The sequence below is a fragment of the Lepisosteus oculatus genome, chromosome 4 (assembly GCF_040954835.1).
Source record: "Lepisosteus oculatus isolate fLepOcu1 chromosome 4, fLepOcu1.hap2, whole genome shotgun sequence".
In the NCBI taxonomy this organism is placed as follows: domain Eukaryota; kingdom Metazoa; phylum Chordata; class Actinopteri; order Semionotiformes; family Lepisosteidae; genus Lepisosteus; species Lepisosteus oculatus.
Genome location: NC_090699.1, coordinates 23,056,679 through 23,079,558, shown reverse-complemented (window position 1 = coordinate 23,079,558; position 22,880 = coordinate 23,056,679). Strand labels below are relative to the sequence as shown.

The window sequence follows — 22,880 nt, the reverse complement described above, 5'->3', positions numbered from 1 at the left end:
GTGTGCAGAGGAAAAACATGCAAGTTCCACACAGAAGCTTTCCCAGACCCAAATCGACCTGGGGTCCCACAAGCTGCCTTAAAAACCACACCACTGTGTCACCCAACACCATATACTGCACATATTGGGTTAAACAGAAGGTTAGGGGATAAAAGAAGCCAGCAGGCTAGACTGGCAAACAGTAGTTGGCATTTCTGAGTGTTACACAGCTCAGAGTAAAAGTGGGAGCTTGACAAATCCCCCTCACGGATGTGGTGTAAACCTGCTAATGAAACACCACAGATGAGAATTACTGTCTTATCAGAAAAACAGAAGTCACCCCCAGGCAATGCATGAGGCACTACATATACAAATTGCTTCAATCTCTTGACTGCTGCATTCACTTCATCGTAGATACAGTAAGCAAAGTGAATGACCTTAAAATGTGAAAGCATTACAGCCAACTGCTTTGTTGGCATTTGTGTTCAGCATGGGGCCAGAGAAACCTTTGAACTGCGGCAGGCTGCGTAATCATCATTAATGTTCAGTCTTATCAAATGAATTCTGCAGATATAAAAATTCAGAAAGAGAGACAACTATTGAGAACTTTCTTTGAATAACTTTGCAGTGTATATATATATAAAAAATAAATTACATCTGACACATAATGAGCTAATGTGATTAACATGGCCAGACAAAACACTAGAATATAGGGGTGATGTGCTGTGGAACAACTTCACAGATATGAATGATAGGACAGTCATCCAGAATACTCGTAAATGCACTCTGCGGTCGATTATTCTCACTTCTTTTCACATGACTGGACTTTCAAGGAGGCTGGTTTTCTTGCTTTGCTTGACTGCGTGACAATTCCAGCCATTAGTTTTGCTAAAATGTTGTACAATACCAGGATAAAGAAAAAAAACAGCCTTTGTATTAAAAAAAAAGTTAACTGCCTTTGTCTATTCAGCTGTAACGTGTGTGCAGTTTTGCAATAGTGATGCACCTTTCATTGTTTAGATCTGCAGGGTTTTCGATCCAGATGTAATCATCTAGCCAATGGGAATACATGCAGTAATATCTCTTTGTAGACTGAGCATTCAGTCTGATGCTTAGCTGATGCTTTTACCCAAAATGACTGAACATTTGTGCCCATTGATACAGCTGGGTATTTTACTGGAAGACCACTGCACCACACTGCTGCTGAGAAGTGTCACACAAGCCTTTCAGGCCTATGTGTGACAGTAAAGAAAAAATAAGGATGAGTCTGAGCTCAGAGAACACTTGTCCATCTTGGCCCTAGCTATTTGTATCTTACTTCTGGAACCTCTCTTTCGGCTTTATAGGGAGCTCACAGATACCCCATGAGAAGAAATATCCCAAGATCTCTCCAGCATGCATTGTCGCTCTGTTATTAAAGTAATCTAAATGAATAGGATACCCAGCAGGTCTAAAACAGAAAGGAAAACAAACCCCCCCTTTCATTAATGATACAGAGGATTGGTTAGCTGAGTGGTATGCTTATAAAAACAACAAAAGGAGGCAACAACAAATGCTTCATGCTTCATTTTGATAGAACTGCTTTAGAGAATAGATGAAAATCTGGCATGAGAAAGGGCAGTTCTGGAAGCTTCCATGCAGCTCATCTGATAAGCAGTAAGAATCCTAAAGCCTTCAATCCAGGCTCTGCCGCCCACCAGCTGTGACCAGGAATCCCTGTGGAGATGCAGCACTGTCTGAGCACTGTGGGGGTGAGATGGGGAGAGAGCCCTTTGAGGGGGGGGGGTTCTGAGCTTGCTGTGTGCTAACCCCCCCTCACCTTGGTCCTGGCCTAGTGCCTGCACAGCTAGGCAGTGTCAGCGGGGGCTGAGAGTGGCCTCTGATTGACAATTCAGGTCTGTGGGTGGCGATAATATCTCAGACAGGTACTGAGGTGCTAAGCCAAGCAGAACCTTATAGGTGAACATGAGGATTTTGAAGTTGACATGAAACTTGACTGGACGCCAGTGCAAGGACTCCAGGATAGGAGTAATGTGATCACTTGCACAAGACCTGGTCAGGATTCTGGCTGCCAAATTTTAGACATACTGGAGTGTGTTCAATGTGGATTTAGAAACCCCAGCGAGTAGAGCGCTACAGTAGTCAATTTGGGAGAAGACAAATGTGTTGATCAGCTTTTCAGCCACAGTTAGCGATAACATACTGTACGGTGTAGTCAGGCAATATTTCTGAGGTGAAAGAATGATGTTTTGACAGTATGTTGCACTTGTGGGTTGAATGTCAAGACTGAATCAAATATCACCCCCAAGTTTTTCAAATTAGACTGAAGCTCAAGTACAGTACCATCCACAGATAGAGTTACAGCATTGGCCTTACAAAGTTGATGGGGGGTGCCAGTAAGCATGGCTTCAGTCTTGTCACAGTTTAGAATAAGGTAATTTTGAGTCAATCCTGTTTTTATGACAGAGATGCAATTAGAGAGAATAGAGAGCCACACTGGTGTCAAGTTTGGTATGGATGTAGATTTGAGTATCGTCAGCATAGAAATTATAGTTGCCATGCGATCTTTAAAGCTGACCAAGTGGAAACATGTAAATGCTGTAAACTAGGTGTCTGTACTTCAACGAGGAGCTCCAGAGGGAACATTATTTTTATTTAGAAATATTTAAAAACGTGTATTTGCATTTGCCTTAAAATTCACAATGCAATCCATCCGGTGTGCAACTTTGACCTAAAAAGAATGACAGAAAGAAAGTGTTTTTCACATTTCTTCACATTCTGGAAAGAGAATAGAAGTTAAACACTCATTTATTGCCTCGAAAAAGTATACTAAGGTGTGTAGGGCACAAGGCGTAGTTAGCAGTTATCCGCTTAGAGTTTTTCAGGCATCCCAGTTTCTGTAGAGGAGCTTGGGCTCAGGATAAAAAAGCACTGCTGTGGACAAGTTGTCTTTTTTTCTTCACATAGTTTTCCACTGGTGATACTTCATTAGAAAATTAATTAGCATAAAGGCCCTTAAAGCATGCCAAGTCACTGTGAATTGTTTCTTCCTCCCCAATAAAATTCTATCTAGAGGGGTGTGCTGCTGGCTTGTGGCATGGCCTGGGCCCAGCATATACTGTACTGTACGTAGAAAGACTGGGTGTACATTGAGGTGCCTTGATGTTCCTTTCAGAGCTTTCGCATGACCCTGATTGTACAGAAGTAGAGCTACAAATGTCTTCATTTAAAAGTGGGTGTGAAACACAGACACCGATAACTGACCAAACACCGATTTGAATCTGTGAAAGTTCTCTGAATCAGTTCTTTATTACTTTAATTCACATAGACATAGTCTATAGATATAGTCCTGAGGCCATATTGTCAGAACACTCCGATTCATTTCTGCTCATCCAGAGTGACTCTCTTAGTATTAATGAAAGACCCAAATTTTCTCTTAAGTCCCTTTTGGCACTAATGTTACTAAATATCCATTTTGAGCCAATATATGTTATCTATTTTTCCCATATAGGTTAGTGATGGTTAACATCAATGTCAGCAAATAAACATCTCAGTTCACAATACTGTGTACAGTATGACTTATTGATTGCAGTCAAACTGGTCAGTAAGATATTGCTTCATGTTGACAGAAGCTAATAATTCAAAGATATGCTGATATGTTTTTAAAACATCTCTTTTTATTAGATATTCTAAATATTAAATATAAACATTACATCTCAGAATGTCCTGTCTCCATACTTCATCTGATTGATCTCCTACTCAGTCAAAAGGAATGTTCAAAAGTGGTGCTTTAATTGCATTAGTGGTGTACTTTTTTTACACACGACATACCAATGATGTTATGTGAGGCTTGAAAAGTCAAGTGTAAATTAACAAGTATCTATATTTGCTTTCCCCTTGGTCTGCTTTGCAGTGGTTTGGCATCTTGTCCCATTGCACGACAAGCTCTGGGTCTCCCTCAGCCTTGAATTGGATGAAACGATTGCAAAATTGATGGATGCATTCTCTTTGCTTATGTACTTCAAACATTTTAGTTTTTAGTTTTACAAAGACTAATATTCCTTTCATCAAACAATGCCAGTCTTCTCTCCCATCATAAATTCCTGGCCAGACTTCTGCATCTTTCACTCCGCAGGGTTTAATCATCAGAAATTGTTTAAGAAGAGGGAAGCTGATCTGTTTTCTTGAAAGGCAGTTAACCACATTATCCTTGGTATAATACGTGCTAATTAGCACTGCAGAATGGATAATATTCTAAATAAAGATTTACAGTAGATTTTTGAGAGCAGAAGAAATTAGTGCTTTTCAGAGACGAATGAATCTCGTTCGATTGAAGAGGACTTTTGCACAATGTTTGAACATTTGAAACAGGATCACTTGCACAGAAACAACAGGTTCTTTTGGGAGTATTGATGTTTATTCTGTACCCTCCATTGCCAGGCTGTAGGGCTATGAACGCCCTGAGATTCTGTGTGCTTTCCTGCTTCAGGCCACACTGAGAACCAGCCTTCATGCACTGCTCTACGGAGTGTAGTGTCACCTTCTGTACCCCCTCCCATTTTCATCCGAGCGTGACGGAGCAGCCCCTGTGTGTGGGTGTGAGTGTGATTGAGACGAGCTGTCTGTCTCCAGGCTGAGCTCAAGACCCCTCGCTGCCAGTGCAGCTCAGCACACACAGCCGTCTGAGTCGGGGAAGCGTGAGGACAGAGCTGTGTGCTAGGTCTTTCCAGTGCTGGTGTCGCTTCCACACAGACAGCAATGAGAGGAGAGCACGGCTGCTTTGCTGTGCACTGTCGGTCTGAATTCAGTGTAATTACTGCTCTCATTAATATTCCAAAAGATGGGCAAATAACAGCCTTTAGCAAAATCTCACAAAGGCTCTTCATATTAGTAAAATTCCCAGAAATGCAATATTAAAAAATGTTATTTACTTTTAAACAATTTATGTCTTTAATTTTAATGACATCTCAAACGTCCTTGAGGAAAAGATGCATAGGAGAGCCCTCTTTATAGTATAGATAAAATTTTAATATTTTTCTTACAAAACATGAAAATGGAGCAACATCAAGAGGCTATTTATTCCACCTTGTGTTTGTTGTTGTTGTCCATGCCTTAGAACGTAAAGGAAGTTGTATGCAAATTCCTGTATAGGTATGTACAGTATGGAGATGGATGGTTCATGAATTATATATGATTTTAACCTGCTGAATATTAGATTGATGTTGTTTACACTTCAGAGATTTCCGTCATTATTTACATTTAAATGCTCCTAGATTTAAACAGGGGTTGAGAGGACATCATACAGAATAAGAAATTTGACAGATCAGCACTCAGTTTCTTGTACATACTGTACCATAAGTACAGTATCTGCAAAGCCTTGTCCGTGGTCCTCCTTATTTTTGCTACTCTTTGAGTCTGTGCATCAAGTGTACCCTTGGGAAATGTTGACAAAGGAGAGCCTGCAGGTGAATAAAAGACAGCTCTTTTCCACATGTTCTTTTAGGGTGTTCCTTTGCCTCAACTCTCCAACAGAATCATTGCACAGCAGCGAGGCACCTGAACATGTTTTTGTTTTTGCAAGAGTTGAGTGACAGCACAGCACAGAGTGGTTGCTGTGGGGATTCTCTGCCAGCATTGTGTGCTCATCAACATTCCTGCTTACTGCTGGGAGCAGACAAAGGAAAAGCCTGTTGCCAGTGTTATTTTTCACTTTTTTTAGCAGTGGAGACACGAGATGTAGTGAACAGTTAGCACAGTGTATGTTCAGAGAAAGCTGAGATTGGTTCAATAGCTGGTGCAGTGCTTCTGGGTGGGGGGGTGCAATATTGCCGAGACGTCACTTACTCAGAGAAAAAAGAAAGTAATGACTTCTGAAAGCAGCTGTTAAAAAGACTCTTTAAGAATGGGTGTAGTTGGTCTGAGGTAAAGTTAAAGCGGGGTATTTAACTGTGTGATACATTTCCAAAAGTAGCAAGGTATAAAATAGACTCAATGAGAATGGGTGTACACCAAATTATAGTGATTTGTCAGCTCCTTTAAAGATCCCTTTTTTAAAGCTTTTTTTTTTGCCTGAAACAATAATGGTTTCCATTATTAGAAAGCCACTTAGTCCCAACAGGGTCAGTGGGAAACCTGGAGGGGAGGACACCCTGTCCGTCACTGGGCATGCAGGGACAATTCAGAGACACCATTTAACTTAGGACCGAAGAGCTTGCAAACTAGACCAATGCAGCAGTCTAAAATCGAGCCCTGGTGCTTGCCACCGTACCTCTGTGCTCCCTTAGGCGATGACATCACACCATTAAAGGAACTGCTCACCTTCCTTTTCCACAGTCTTGTTCTGGATTGTCAGCATGTCATGTGAACTGAAAGCCATGCCCGTTCTGAAGATGCATGAAAGATAACTTTCTCCAAGCATGAGCCTTGTACTCCAGTCTGAAAACTGCAGCTCTCTTAGGAGTTTATTTCCATGGTGAGATGTATACTGTAATTTTATTAGCCCATACAGGAGTGGAAGATCACTGAAGACGGCATGTCCCCAGCATAACAAAGTCCTGTCAGCTCCGTTAGTGACATTGTTAGTGACAATGTGAGGGTCGTCCTCCGACATGCTGATTACATAGGGCTGGATTTAGAGAGCAGAAACAACACAGCAAGCACTCGTGTCTGACCCCACAGCTATTTCCTCCCTGGCAGCAATGCGCAACACACTTTTTGGCATTTGTAACATGTCCTGGGAGGCTGTATTTAATGAACTTGAAAGTGAGTGGGAGAGATATTTTAGGCGAGAAAAGCGTTCTCAATTATAATGAAACGGATAGGGTGAGAAGTGATATGGGTCAAATTGACCGGATGTTTTGCATGGCAGATGAGAAGGAACTAATCTGGTTTTGCCATGGCTCCCATAGGGCAAAAGGAGTGCATTAGAATTCCAACATCTCTTTTTGGAACGGGTGGAATACATCTTCAGTGCGTACTGAATACCTGCCATAAATTCTGTGGTCCTCTACAGCAATGAGCCAAATATATATGGAGGGCCGGTGAGGCAACGGCGCCTCATAGTAAGTATGAAAAAATGTACAGTATTTAAAAATAATTTGATTTAGGAAAAAAGATTTGACCTTTTTTTTTCCTTTTTCTTTTGGTCAACATTGTATAGATCAATAGACAGGCAGATACAGTATACTGTACATTCATGCATTAAAACCTGAATCATGGCTATTCGGCAGGCTCAGCAGAATATTCTAGCTTTAACTGTGTTAGAAACTGAAGTTAAATAAAGATATGAGTCCATTCAAATAACAAAGCTTTTAACATCTGTGTTTATATTACCATTTAGTTAGCTTACCTACCTTCACAAACCACAGCTGTTTGAAAAAGTGCTTCATATGAGCAAAGGCTGACCTGTTTTTAGGCACACTGAGTATACAATTTTTAGGAGGAGATTTAATGTGCCCAAGACTTGAGATCATGCATAGAAAAAGAGTGCTATAAATTATTGACAGTGCAGAGCCTGCAAGCTCTGTACAGTGGTAATCGAACAAAGATATTACACACAAGTGCAAACTGCAGGTTTCTTCAATCTTTTATTGTCCTCACAATATTTTTGCTTCAGTGAGCTGACAACAAAGTGGGAAAGACAAGATACTACATATATACAGTACATCTGTATAGACAGTAGTACTGATGAAAACTGATTTTGATTTTTTGGGGAGGATTCAATACAAAAATCATCACGTATTGTACAGGTTTGTAAATAAATCTACAAACCACAATTTAGACCATTACTATTTCATTCCTCTTTTATTTCAGTTGCACTTAATGTTTTGAATATGCTCTTTTTAACAATTTTCTAGTTTAAAAAGGGAAACACAATCTACAGCAGAAAAGGAAAGCTCCTCTAGTTTTTTTGTCTTAAGAAAATGTGTTGAAAATGCTGTAATCTTTTCAGATGGCAGTCATTGTGACTGATCTCCCAATCCCCGTATTTTTAACAAGAGGAAATTGAGGTCCTGCCCAGACACTTTGGAGAGACCTACATGTATATGCCTTTGCATTGCATAAAAAATGATCCCAAAACATAATTGGGAAAGAATCTGGATATGTCCAAATAAATTTGGAAAGCACTTTTATTGCATCCTCTGTCTGCTTCAAACAAAAGGCAGACCCTGCTGAATGAGGGGGATTCCTCTGTTTTAATAATGCAGCTGAAGGAGCTGTCTGACGCCTGGTGCTGTGCAATTGCCTGCATTAATCCCGTGGTGTGCAATGAAATGAGTGTGAAATGTTCTGAGCATCTGAAGTCGGTATGGCGGAGCAGGAGGGTTGGTAGAGATCTATTTGTGGCTCCTGTGTGCTCATGTCAGTTGCCTAGGAGATCCTTGGCTGAATCTCGGTAGCGCCTTTCACTGTACTCGCCTATGGAGGAAGCCAGGGCAGGCCAAGTCACATTCATTTGATATTTCTGGAGAGATTACCCCGGAGATTCAGTTTCCTTTTTTCACCTGGGTCACTGACACACCAGCGCTCACCAGTAAGCACTGGACAGGGTTGCTCAGTCCTCTCCTTCTCCATGTTGATGGCTAGATATTGTCTGTTTTTTTTTATTTTTAACTGAGCTGTCTTCTGCTTCTGCTCATATGTTTGCATGCTAATCCCTCTTTAAGTCACTGCTAATTTGTTGATCTCCTAAACCGATTAGTGTCACTCACTCAGCCCCTTCTGTCCTTTTTCCTTTATAGGTAAGTGAATTGTGCACGTGTCCATCTTACCATATAATCACTTTCACTGGCTGCTCTCATCTTATCGGCAGCACTCTGACTCAGAACTGTGACAGGATGTACACTTTTGCTAAAAGTGCCATTTGTCTGGAGGCTGTGATGTAAGGGATGTGAACCATGGTAAGTCATTCTTTACCAGCACTGTTATTTTTTTACATTTCTCTCATCGATAGGCTCTTAGTAATGGCTTCCAGGGGTCACAACACATGAGGACGTATTTATGAGGGCCTTATTAGGATGTCAGAGCACCTGAGCACACCCAAGACAGAGCTCTAGAAGCTTGGGTTTTACCATCTCCTAATGTGACAGCTGAGGGATACGAGAGGAAAGCTCCTTTGTGAAATGGTTGGCCTGTTGACTTTGCATTAGTCTGCCATTCTGTCTGATCTGTGTGCTTTGTTAAACACTGCTGGCTGGAAAACGTAACAAGTTTACTGGACATATTAGCAGGGAAATTGGGTACATGCATCATGTACGTATTGAACATCATAATAGCTTGGGAGAAAATAAATACTGACTAACTACGTTGCGTTTCTGAAGCAGATTAGAAAAACAAGCTGCACATTTGCAAACCAGTGCTATGAAGTAGAACAAATGAGTAAATTGGGGATGATGTATTGGTTACTCATTTATTAAAGCTCAATTTACTTCTTTTGTTAAGGCACCACATTGTGTTATGGTACAAGGGCACTTGATCTTCAGCAGGAAATTCATAAGCAGCAAGTGGTGCCAGCTTTGTTAGCATGAAACTAATATACATCGTATTGCCTTTGCAAACACTTGGCAGTGGAATATCTTAATAGAATTTGTGATAGAATTATATATACTGTACATTGCCTTGTTAAGATGTACTAGTCCATTTATCTTTTATTATAAAATAGTCAAATGGTGTTCTGCTTTTGTTTCTGGACTTGGTGATGTTGAAATACAATTTAGTTTGAAACACCTTTTACTTCGAATCCAATTACTGAAATAAAAAGGATTTATGTTAAATATAATTTGAGTCCATTTAAGTTGAAATATGAAAATCACTGCTTATATATGTACATAACATTTACATTACATACATTTACGTATTTTAATATGCCTATATATGTTATGCTGCAAAACGAACAGATAACATCTACGCTGTTTGAAGTATTGATGTAAAGCAAAAATAATTTTTCAAAAACCATACAATTAGTCCATGTTTTCCTAGGAAGATCGCAATAGGAAATCTTACAGGGATAAGATCACTTTATTAGCCATATACTGACAATTTCTTGCATTAGGAATTTGTATTTTCGCATACCCCAGCTTGCTCACCATGTACACTATGTACTACAGTATGTACTGTAACTAGCTTGGGATTAGTTATGCAATCCATTGCTCACATCCAGTGTCTTCATGAAAGCCACTCAGTGAAACCTGACATTTTCACATTATTTTGAAATCTATGTAGATAGATTTTCAAGGTTAAAGGTTACATCAAAACAAACCTGTTTATTAAATAAACCTGTTTATCGTTGCTTAAAGTATGATGTATTTGAACTTTAAAAAACCTCAAGAACTACTTGAAATATGCTATCGTTCTAATTATAACCATTCCTTAGGACAGAAAAATATTTTTTGTAATAATTGTTGGTTTGGGACAGTAAATGGTGTGGAGGGTTACTGGAAGAGTTTCTTCTTTTGTTTGTTCTGCTGTCTCTTTGCCCTTCATGTCATTTGAGGGCATCTTGGGTGAAGATAGTGAGGTCCAGGGCCAGTACCTCTGGGTCTTTTGAGGCTGGAACAAGAAATGATTCCTCAGCAGCAGCAGGGCACAGACTTCAAAATGAAGAACAGACACTGTAGTGTGCAGGGGACATAGTTCTGTGTTATCAAGCACAATTAACAAATGTAAAAGGACCTTTGAAAATCCATCCCGTATACTGTAGAAGCCTTTGGAAAGTGTTATTATAATTTGGAGTATTCTCAAAATGCATGTTGCTTGTCGCATTGCTGCTGTGACATACAGTACTGTATGACATTGACCCATGAATATGAGTCTGAAAATTTGCCCTACATTCAGTTCTTTGATAAAATATTTCCAAGACTTCCAAATGTGCAATAGCTCAAGGACATTCTTCCCATTACAGTTTTGTCACCTTGAAGCGTTTTAACTTCTGAACTGTAATAGTAAGGTTTTACAACACTATAGGGGATTTTTAATTCCTTTTGTTTAAACACAATGTGCAATGTTTGTCTTTATGACTAAGCTCTTTATTCTGCAGTGCACCTCACACACCTTTCTTTCCTTTGAGAGGTAAGGCTGATTTTGAAAACATCAGAGGAGCATTTTTTCGGCTTCTTAATGTGGATAATTTGAAACTTCTCCACTTTAAACATTTTTATTGGTTTTGAGAAAGATTAGGGTACCATAGGCGTGTGCCTGAAGATACGGAAATTGCAGCATGTGCTTTTTTTGAAGAAACCCACTGGTACTGTACATCACGATGAAAGCTACAGAATGAGAAACACAGAGCCGTGCTAAGGAGCAAGTAGAATGTTCTAGTAATTACCTTTACTGATGCGTACCTTTGCTTGCTGACACCTCACTCACGTACAGAAATGATGGTCTTTTGTTATGATTCACTTCATGGATGGTTGGGCACTATGTGATTCCTCAGAACCTACAGTGGCACTGGCTGTGCCTGCTGGATGCAGTTAGTTGCTGTTATTGCTAAGAAAAAAAAAACATTACCTTGAGGAACCTGAGGATCTGGCAAGAACTGGGACAAATGACCCTAGTTGTGCTCTCCTATTTATCATGCCCTGGGGTTTGTGAAATACCATACAGATGAAAGAGAAACATTCAGTGTGTGTTCAAACACTGAAACCTTTACCCCAGCTAGATATTATTGCTTCTGGAATAACTAATCAGGCAGAGATGACAGAGTGTGGGTTTTGCCATTTTTCCACATGACGATGTGCTTTATGTTAGACATTTCAAGAAATTTCCAGTGATGGGATTCAAGTCAGGGCATTAGAGAGGAGGAGAGTCCTTATCTATTTGTGCAGACAGTCTCAGGAGAGGGCCTTATGTTAAATGTTGATAAGCTTCAGCATCTTTTTTTTGTATTATTAGCATCTTTGGAATAAAAAGGCGTTTTTATCTTAATGTAGAAGCTGATTTGTACACACCAATTAAAATAATTTCTAGACATTAAAATGCTTTTGTAATTTTTTAATGCATATAATTAAAATACTCTGAGAGAAAGTTTCTTGAATTCACGCTAGAAGCATTTAGGATTGTTTTTAGTGAAGCAAAGAATATCGCAGTGTCTGCCAAAGCTCTTAAAACAGCTACTGTGAGACAGGCTTCAGTGATTTGTGTCAGGCTTTTACATCATCAATGACATTCATTCCCTGGGTATTTACTTAATTAACAGCATCAGTCTTTAGTGATGTACAATTAGTTTCTATAGAGGTTTTGCAAAGCCCAATCAGTAGATTGCTTGATTGCTTGCCTTTGAATACTGATGAATCATTTTTGGTAATTTTAGAAGATTATAAATGCATTCAGTCCAGTAGCCACTGATGCACCATTTCCCAAAACCACATCTGGGCAGCATATCAGTCAGACAGCAGTTTTCTTTGCAATTTTCATGCTTTGTCCAGCTTCTATGTTATGCAGATAATTGAAGCAGAGCATAAATGTTAGAACTGTTCAAAACACAGGAGACAACATACAGGAAAGGCCTGATTCATATATTCTGGTCTCAGGTTTCTTCATAGTCTGAATTCTTTTAATAAATGTTTTGCTTCCTTGGTTTTATTTGAAACCACTTGTAGTATAAAAGCAATATAAACTAGTGGTGGGCCCCCAACTAGTGTCTAATAATGTTTTTATTTTTATTCTTGTGAACAACTTCTGATAAGTGGTTGAGGTGTTGTGTAAGTACCGCAAAAATATCTGTTGTAATGATTAACCATGTATGGAATTGTTAGCAGAGTGGCAATATTTTATGAGACAACTAGCACCAGACGTGTCCAAGACCAGAGTTTAGTATGGAATGTTAATGGAAACTAAGATGTAAATCCCCTGAAATACCACACTTTCTATGGTAAGTTAATTGCTGTGATTTAACCCCTTCTGTTTGATAGTCCTGCACAAAGTTGGTCTTTCATCTGAAGAGTCTTTTTGAGATGTTGTTTTAGACTACATTTCTTGTTTTGTAAGTCCAATATTATGCAATATGTGTAAAATACAGTAGGTCAGTTATTGTCAAAGGTATTCTTGAAGAAAACGTTTAGGCATCCATCAATGGAGTGATATTCAAAGTGATTTTACTGTACCTAGCTTTGTTGGAAAAATCCCTACGTTTGGAAAAGGGGAGAGAAAAAAGAATGTTACTGTCATTTCAGCATAGGTTAGGAATGAATTAGAGAATGAATTAGAGAAAGTGGAGCAGTTCTACTCTGGAGGAAAAATATTTGAAAGCCATTTCATATGGTAGATCCTAAGGATCTACTGAAGAATGAGAAGCTCGACTAGATGATAGATTCCCTGCAATTATAAGGTTTCCAGTGGATAGAGATCTGTGCTCAGTTCCATGCCCCCCAGTTGTGTAATCTTTGGTATAAAATGCAACAAAAACAAAACCTTGCCTTTTATTTTATCTGATTCAAGTGATTTAACTGTCACTTCAGAACACAGTCCCTGCACTCTAATTTAAATCCAAGTTAAAGGCACTGCTTAATTGTTATAATTAATGTTGCAATGCAGGTCCAGCCGGGTGAAGTTCAAAACAATGACAAATTCAGATGTCATCCCACACTAATTGCATTGTGTGGTGATTTGTAGTGTTGTAGCACATTTTAGTTGCACGATATTCATAAACTATTTTGTCACTTGCAGATTTACTTGTCTTATTTAAATAATAGTTGAAAATTCAAATGTAGTAATTTAAACTTTCAGTGAGACGAATTTCCACACTGAAGTGCTTTTCTGATATGACTGGTGTGCCTTTAAAAAGGCTGAAGTACCTTTTTAATGGAACAATAAATTGACTCAGAGTCATCAATAGAATAATCAATAAAACTCACTTCAGGGCATATATTGCACGTTACAATAGGAATTAACTTCTTGCAATGGGATTATAGGAATTCTAGTAATTTATAAAATATTTGAAGAGTTTATTAAATTATTAAATATTTCTAATGTTAACACATAAATTCATGAAATATCACTTCCTTAAGGGTGATGTGATCTTTTTTAACTTGATTCCTGCTTTCTTTGGATTTTTTATTGCTTTCTAGAACGAGGCAACAGTGATGGAAATAAAAAAATAACCTATCCAAATGATAAAACATTACAAATGCATTTTTAAGGAAAATTTTGCTCTTAATGATAACTACATTTTTTGTTGTTCATATCGACAACTTTTGTTTCAACAGAACACTATTCTGTATATACAGTAGTACCAGTTCCTTTTCTATACTGTATATCCAAAATAAAAATATATAAACACTCCTGATGACTTTTCCAAGAACACTTTTTCTCATCCAGTCAGATCGCTGTCACGGGGGATGTTCACCACAAACATTACCTGGAGGGCTATGAGTGTTCAATGATTTGTTCTTGTTTCTTTTGCACCTGTTTGTCAGCAGAAGAGAGGATGACAGAGTTGAGAATTCTGCCTGCAAGCCCTGGGAGGTCATTTTGCTTGGAGTTTTAACCAACACTGAAAGCTCTTCAAGCTAGTTGAAGGGGTGGAATATTGAGGATGACCTTTAGTTAACTATTAAGTGAAACCTCACTCCACAGCTGTTTGCACATACAGTTTATAAGCTTCAGCTTTTGAAAAGAGTGCTGACATCATACAAAGTCCACATTAGTTAGGAAACATGACACTTTTGATATTTTACAGTTACACCCGACGTGCTTATAGTAAAACTGCAGTCCAGACATGAGATGCATACTGTAATAATCTAGATTCCTACCCTATCAATGACTGCATTTCACTGCATCAGTAAGCTCCCAAAGTAATGTATATCTTTATAAAAAGTATAAAATTGTGCAGATGGAAAATATTTCTTCCACTTTCCGCCCTTTAAATCATCGATTACTGTTTTTATAGTGCAAAGGGCACCTCTTATTTTGCACATAAATAGACTGACTGGCAACTGGAGCAGTTCAGCAGGAGTTAACCTGCTCTGGCTATGAATGCACAGCTAGTCCAGGCGCAGAAGAGTACAAAATCCATCAAAGACCCCAAGAGAGATGCAGACAGCTCATTGAAAGTTATTTATTAAATGGGCTCATTAAAAAGGGAAAGAAATGAGGAAGTCCATTTTTCTTATCCCAGGTAATCACTTAAGAGCAGTGATTATCTTCATCAGCTTTTTCCAGCTCTTCTGTCTGCACCAGAAAGCAATGTGCAATGTATGCAACCTGAGATAAAAAAATATTTCAGCCTTCTACAGCTCGGTAATGTAATTTCAACATGCTGTCTAACAGAGTCATTTTTCTGTGCAGATCACCATGGATGGTTATGCAAATTGTCTTAATGTTTGCTAAGCTGGGTTTGTTTTTTTTGGGGTGTAATCATCTTCACCTATTCTTCCATCCAGAAAGCGGAATTTGATTAATTTGGAGAAAAAAAATAGTGTTTTCATGTCGAATTTTAAATGGTCCATTTGCCAAAATGGTGACTAAAACTGCTTAAAAAGTGGTACTGCTGATTTCTGTAAGAAAAGACTAGTTGTTTAGTTATTTCCCCCAAAGGACTGAAAAAACATTTTTTTTCAATCCTGTGATGTGTCGTATGAGGAAGCTCGGGGACATCCCAGGTTTTGGGGTACATCTCCCCTTGTCCCTGGGACATCTGTAGAGGACCTTCTCCTCCTCCGTCTCCAAAGCTCTGATATCCTTGGTATCAGAAAATACCAGGATGCTGCTGATGGGTGAAAATAAGAGCTGTGAGTGTGAGAGATGCTCTCATTTTAGAAGCCTCTGTTTTTTCATCACTTTGTTTGTTTAGAGATATTGTTAGGAGCCGGAGAAGTTTTACAGTTTTGTTTTTACGGAGCGCAGATAAGTGTGACGTACCGATGTTTGACATGTTCAGAGGTTCCGCCATCCTTTAACTGTCAGAAAATAAAGAACATGACATTTACAGTAACCCGTCTTAGAGAGTTCCTTCCTGGGATTTAAACACCAGACAGCGTTAGAATGTGAGAATAGCTCCTATGGGAGCAAGGACTCCTACAACAGCCTATCCACTGATACCTCTTCCTCAGAAGAATCATCCTGTGTGGATGTACTGGCTTTAAAACAGTAATTTTAGAAGACAGACTTTTTCAGTCATCATCAGGGGGCATTTTGTGGAACCCGAAGCTACCGAGGGGTCTTGAGGGCAAAGCTGCGATACAGCTGTCACACAAATTATGCCTTGTTGCGCCTTCAGAGACACTTTTCCTTTTCTCCCAGCCAGAAAGGACAGGTTTGATGCTGATTCGAATGGAGTAGCCTGGTTTAGCCGTGTTTTTAAATCGAAGGTTACCAGACTTCCAAAACAAATACCGGTCAACTGAATAACATTTTCCCCACAAACATATAGAGAACGTATGTTTCGCCAAATAAATGCTGCACACTACCTCATATTAGTTAGTGTAATTATTCATACTACTATAAAAAAAAATAACTGACTAGACATTGAGCCCAGTTATGGTCTGTTATCGTGGTCTGATTCACAGAGCTTTGGAAGTGCGTTATGGTATCAGACATATACAGCTGTGCTGCTAGTTGGCGAATCGAAAGACGAACACAATGGCTTGACTCTTTCTCCTTCATGGCAGGTTTTATTATTGCCAATAGGCAGCTAAGATGATGTTGAATCTCGATGAATCAGTTTGCCTTTGGAGACGTGACAGCTCCTGGAAAGCTTCCTGCATGCAGCTAGAGGAAATGTAGAACAGCTGAGGTTTTTCAGTACTAAAAAAAAACCAACAAAACGGGCTGCCAGGGCTCTTTTTCCTGAGGAGGGCTCTCCTCTCTTGATCCATCTTCAACCTGCTTCCCCTCCTGTCGTTCAAGGCTCTTCCCAGTCTCAGAAAGCCTGCATCAATACCCCGGCAAGAGCTGGCTCAGTGGCTGATTGTCATCAAAGTCTATTTTATCTTCAGAAAGTAGTGAATTGGCTGTTATTATTTCTCCTTTTACATTTGTTCCCTTTTTCTCATGAGGTGTGCTGAAGACTCTTTATTGTTCTCTGTTGTTCATGATGTTCCTTGTTTTTAAAAAGCTTTTAAAAATTACAGTAGAAGTAATGTCTGCTGGTTATGTAGAATCACTTCATTTGTGTTAGCTGATGGCCAGCATTGTTTGGCTGTTTTCTCACTAGGTACTGAATTAACAGGTACATGAATTAATAATTAATTTAAAATAATTACATTGTTATTACCATTGTTTCGCAACAGGCTGTTGGAAAGTGAGCTTTTTGCATCTGTTTTCTGTTTACTGTTTTTGACGGTAAAAAAATCCGAAGAAGAACTGATAGATTTCTGTTAAGGTTGATACACATGCTGAATAAAATGGTTTCATGGAGATTTTTTGTCCTATGTACAGTATCAATATTTTTCGATCATGATTGGAGTGAGATGACACCCCAGTACTTGAAGTCAATCAGAAACATATTTACGAATTTCAGGGGAAATAATAACTGCAACAATAATGTTTATAACAGATAAACTTTTAATAGTCCCTTTAGGATTTAATTTCAAGCCACATGCGATTCTACTCTTTGCCATATGGAGTCTGGCCTTGGCATCCCTCAAGGTGTTCCTGCAGTGATCGGTTATTTATACGCTGAAGCTGGTGTGCAGGAGAGCCTGGGACCTCAACTTCAGTTTGGTCCCGCCCACATATCCAAATAAGGTGGGTTTGGGTTGTCCCCCATTTAAGACTATTAGACATTTACAATGAACATTAGTGACTTCTAGAAAGTCCCAGAATGAAAAACATAACAACTATTAATTTACCTACTTTACTAGACTACTACTACATTTTAGTACTGAAATACCATAAAAGAAAATGAAAACATTCCAATACGGGAAAAGGATAAGGGATTTATTGTATAGAACTACTGTATGTACTGTATAAATGCTTAGTGTTCTACAAAGAGGAAGACAAAAACATAGTGTTTCATTGACCAGGCTGTGAATCTTTCCACTGCAAACAGACTGTGCGTGCTGTATTTTCCTCATGTTTCTTAAAGTATCTGAATTCAGAGGTTAGTGTTAGATTGTGAGTGTGGTGAATTTTAAAAAATTCAGAAGCATAGACGTAATCATTTATATGAGTAGAAATGATTGAAAGGTGTGCTTTCTTAATCCTGCCAAGTAATTTGACACCAGCCAGTAGAACACTGCTTGAGTATATTATTATAGTTTGTGAGCTTTGAATTTCTTTGCATATTCAGATACCCTCTTGGTTGTGCTGTGTCATAAAAACTACATCTGATACCAAAGTGAATCTAATTATACCGTAGGCAATTATACTGTATGTCAGACATGTATAATTGAAAATACCACGATTCACTGAGTGTCTTGTTTGATACGAGATTCTGTAAATGACTTCTGAACAAAAAGAAAGAAAAACTAACCAAGATGGACGTGTTTCTATTTTTTAGTAAGGGTAATTTAAGGGCCTGCAAGCACAAGATAGGAGAGTGTGACAGCTCAGGACAATTGCTGATCTTTTCTCACAAAATCTAAGCTCACAAAACTTGACACTTTTAAACCGTTTAACATTTCTGCTTGAGCTGAGTGTCCAATTAAGTGTTCTTCCAAAAATTAACTTGATTTTTCCTAGGAAATAAATAAATGAAAGCATTGTGTCGGGATTCAGAATGTCACTTCTGTGTACTTTGTTTTTGTCCAATATTGTATGTGGCTGGTAAACTGACACTTTGTGCTACTGGCTATAAAGATCTCAGATGCCTTTGAGATTTGTTACTAGTGTACCTTTAATATTTGAAATGATTCTCAAGTATCTTATTATGAAACTTTGTGTGATTAAATATATTTGATGCTTGCATGAAATACAACTGTCTTCGTTTTGTTTCATGTGTTTTAGGACTTACAGTACAGATTAATGTCCAATTGCTCATAGTCAAGTGATGACTGGGACTTTTATTATTTACTACAGTAAAATAAAATGAAAGCAAAGAACTTTAATATAATTTGGCACAATATGTTTGTACTATTCTATTTAGGAGCCAGTTGATTAATTGGAAATCTGCACACAAAAGACTGAATACTGAAGGGCTGTGTCCTGCAAACACTGCCCTAGATACAGATGTCATGTTTGGGATCTGTGTTTTGTTTTCTAGCTGTCTTTGGACCTGTGTTGTTTCAATAAGAGAACAAGACAGTGGAGGAGTTGAGTGTCATTGTGCTCTGTTGTTTATAACCAGAAGGGTGGAATCTACATTATTCCCAGACATACAGTACCTACACAGCCTAATTTAAAAAAATTCAGAGCGTGACAGCAACGATGCCTGTAGCCCCCCCTTGCACATTAATTGTCCTGTAAACCCTGCCAAGACCGGTTTGTCATAGTATTTGTACTACTGATTATGTCATATAGCCCATAACACATTTCACCCCGATTTTGGAGACTAATTGATCAAATGACTGATGTTTCCCCCTGTATAAACAGACAGAAACAGATTCCAGTTCCCACATCTATATTTTACATGTGCTGGAAGTGTGTGATTATCTTTCTTTTCATTCACAATCGAGAGTTCGCATGTCTGTGTTTGATGTTTGGCCTTTGGCTGGGAAGTGAATGGATGTGTTTTACTTTGTGGAACATTAGTTACATTGCTCAGATTATCCTTTTTTTAACTCATATGCATGTTTCATTTTGTTGTCCTTCATTTGTGAAAAAAAAGACTTACCTTCTTGTGAAAGGTAAAATAACATGCTAGCATGTAAGTTTGTTATCATGGTTTTACAGGTCTATGATTTATTTTCTGTGAGCTACTGTAGATATGAAAATAGGTTCAAGTATAAAGCAAGTGTAAATGCACTTTGCTAGAATCAGAGTTATTGTTTTTTCTCTTAAGCTGCTGAAGGAGATGGGTGATGATAAATGGAAGAGTTGTTCTCTGGAATATTGTTGAATGATTGCCCCTTTTCCTAGATCACAGTATGTGGTGGATTTTTTTTAAAGAAGTTTCTGATGTTTTTTAATTTTCTCTATTCACACAGATTGAATCCTGTGCCTTACAACTGCGTTTTCAGAGTATTACTTCAAATAAAGTATATCATATAACTCTCACGCACTAAACAGATAAAAGGTGTCAATATTATTTTTGTTTTTTCACGTCCTCGTGGAAGTGGAGCAATATTGATTTTTATCATGTACACTGCAGAAAACTGCAAGAGAGTAAATGTATCTGAGGCAAACCTACGATGGCAGTTTTGTAAGAAACTGTTTCTCAGTATTTTCTATTACAAATGAATCACCGTTGAAAACCCCAAAGAGCTGCAGGAAGTGGTAGATCCTGGCGGCGTTATGGATCTTGAGTTGAGAGAAAACAACACACGAAATTTACAGGAGGACTTTAAAATCCTTGATGGTAGAACAATGAACTTCGCTAAAGCAGTTTCCTTCTCATGTTGGTGGAGATGTTTTTAGCTGCTAGTATAAGACTGCCCTTTAGTGGCGTTACAGAGAAACAGCACTTTGTTCTAATTTCTCTGTTACTGTTTCTTCGTACTGCTTGATGTAAGCCATCTCAAGAAAAAATACTTGTTAATTTAACTCCAGATTATGATGAATCGATATTGAAAAATTATCCTATTCTTTTATAATGCAACTGGGAAAAATCAAGCGATATTCAGCCAGTTGGATCTGCCTTGGGGTCTAACTTCAGTTCAAACATTTAATTTCTGTTGTTTTTTCTTCTCTTTCAAATATGCTTCATGTCAGTATTTTAATACCTTAAAAGGTGTGAAACAGTAGTTAATACCTGTATTTTACCTCAGGGTCCTCTTCAAGTGTCGAACATGATGCAAAGACCTCCATACTATTTTATTTCTTATGTTTATTTGATTTTAGAGGTAAAGATAACAGGTTTCAATTAAGTAAAAAACCAAAGAAAATGCTGGTGCCCCTCTAAAGTAATAATGAACCATATGTTACATAATAAAAATTTGTTATAATTACACAATTATAAATGCAACCTGTCTTAAAAAGCAGATCACGGTGGTGTGTAACATGTCATCGTGTATTTCCGCTTGTTTGAATATTTAGTGGCGATGCCTTTTAGTTTGTCACGTCCTGAAACTCGTCAATAGTAAGGAGCCCATTGTTCTTTTAATGGCTGCTCATTATCTTTTATTAAAGTATAGGAGCTGTTTTACGATTTACTTTCTTATCGATAACTGTGGCTTATTAACTGCCGGGAATAATAGTCCCATTGTAACATGGTTTTACAATTGAAGGCTTGAACCTGAGTCACACCCATCATGTCATGGGTTTTCTGTTAACGTTATAATACTTCACCGCACCTTTACCGACATTATTAATCATAAATCAAGAAAAACCTTGCTGTAACTTGTGTGGCTGTCTCTGCTGCTGGGTGTTATTTCTGGCACCAGTTCTCTGAAGAAATACACCAAGTCTAGTCTTGTCATGTTCCATGTCAATCAAAAACCAGTGATATAGGGTAGCGATAAACATCTTTTGATCTTTAGAACAATATTCCAATTTACAATTAGAAATAAAAAATAGTATTGCTTGCTAACAGATGCAGACGTAGGGTTTTGCCTAAGACGTAAAAAAAAATAGCCACAGCGACTTTCGTGTTTTATTGAATTTTCCCAGTTGATGCTTTAAAACAAAGCGACTGGCATTTGTACCAATTTATACAGCTGGTTATTTTACTGATGCAAACTGAGTGAACTACCTTGCTTAAAGGCACAACAGCAGTGTTACAAAATGCGTTGAATATTTCAAATTTAACCCTGAAATAGCTAAAGGGAATTTCATGACAATGTCACATTCGGGTTTTTTTTTTTTCTGACAGAAGTAGAGTGTATTTGCGCACTACACCACAATTCTGCACAATCCAGTTGGCAGCTATTTGACTGTTCCGCAGAACGACCACTAGAGGGACTCCAACAACAACGAGTTCGCTTTCAAATTAAAATTGTTGCTCTGCTTTGCATTTTTCATTCTAGACAGTTTTTCATAATTTATATTCTTCTTGGGACTTAATTAGTCTAAAGTGGCAAAATATAACCATTGGTTAAACATGCAAGCGGTTATGATGATGTGTAGCAATAGTAATAATAGGAAAATACTTATGTAGTGCCTTTCCACCAACATCCCAAAGTGCTGAACAATAATAAAATACAAACAAGTTAAATAAGCATAAGAGCAACAACATCACAAGAATAAAATCTTGAGAGCTGTCCTAAAACCAACAAAACCACACAATTACTAACAAAACAAACATAAATATGAGAGAATACATAAATACGGTAATAACCTCAGAGAACTGAAAGACATGGCAGGATACAACAGAATGTACAGTAAAATCCCATGTGGAACCATGTAATAACAAGGGAAAACTTAGTTTTGCACAGCACCAGTGTTAGTGTCTTTTTTCTCTCTTTGTGTGTCAGCACAGCCGAATGGCGATCTCTTTTGTGTTCTGCATTATTTATACGTGGTTTTTCTAAGGAGAAAACTCTTGTATACACACCATGTACAGTAAATAGTAAAAACATTGCAGGTGGTGAATATTACAGGCTCTTCCTCACAGATTGAATTAAACCAGTTTCTCTGCCGTCAGGGGAGAGATTATTTCCCCAGCCAGTGTGTCACCATTGCCTGCAGACTGATCACATGTTCAGTCTTAGGGCAAAGTAGAAAACAGACGTTTTGATGATTTTAATACTCCAGGGTCACCTACTGAATACTTTCTCTAGCACTTTTTCCATTAATATGAAAAAAACTTAATTTTACTCCAGCTTTGATTTATGTTCTTTTGCAGAAGGCAATCCATTTGAAACTGCAGACTCACTCAGTCCCATTACCATAATACAAACCTATTTTAAGTGCATTCACTCTGTACCCAT

At 38.2% G+C, this 22,880-nt stretch overlaps 1 protein-coding gene across 6 annotated transcripts in view; it reads left to right on the top strand.

Moving 5' to 3' along the window:
• ank3b (ankyrin 3b) overlaps positions 1–22,880 on the top strand; it is a 202,948-nt gene that overhangs the window by 60,477 nt on the left and 119,591 nt on the right. The window contains exon 1 of one of the 6 annotated variants that reach the window (XM_015346610.2): positions 8,766–8,879. The exons of the other annotated variants lie outside the window; for them this stretch is intronic. Within the exon in view, the coding sequence (XP_015202096.2) occupies positions 8,877–8,879 (3 nt within the window). The 5' untranslated portion in view covers positions 8,766–8,876. Of the gene's footprint in view, positions 1–8,765; positions 8,880–22,880 lie in introns of those variants that run through there. 6 annotated transcript variants of the gene reach the window in all.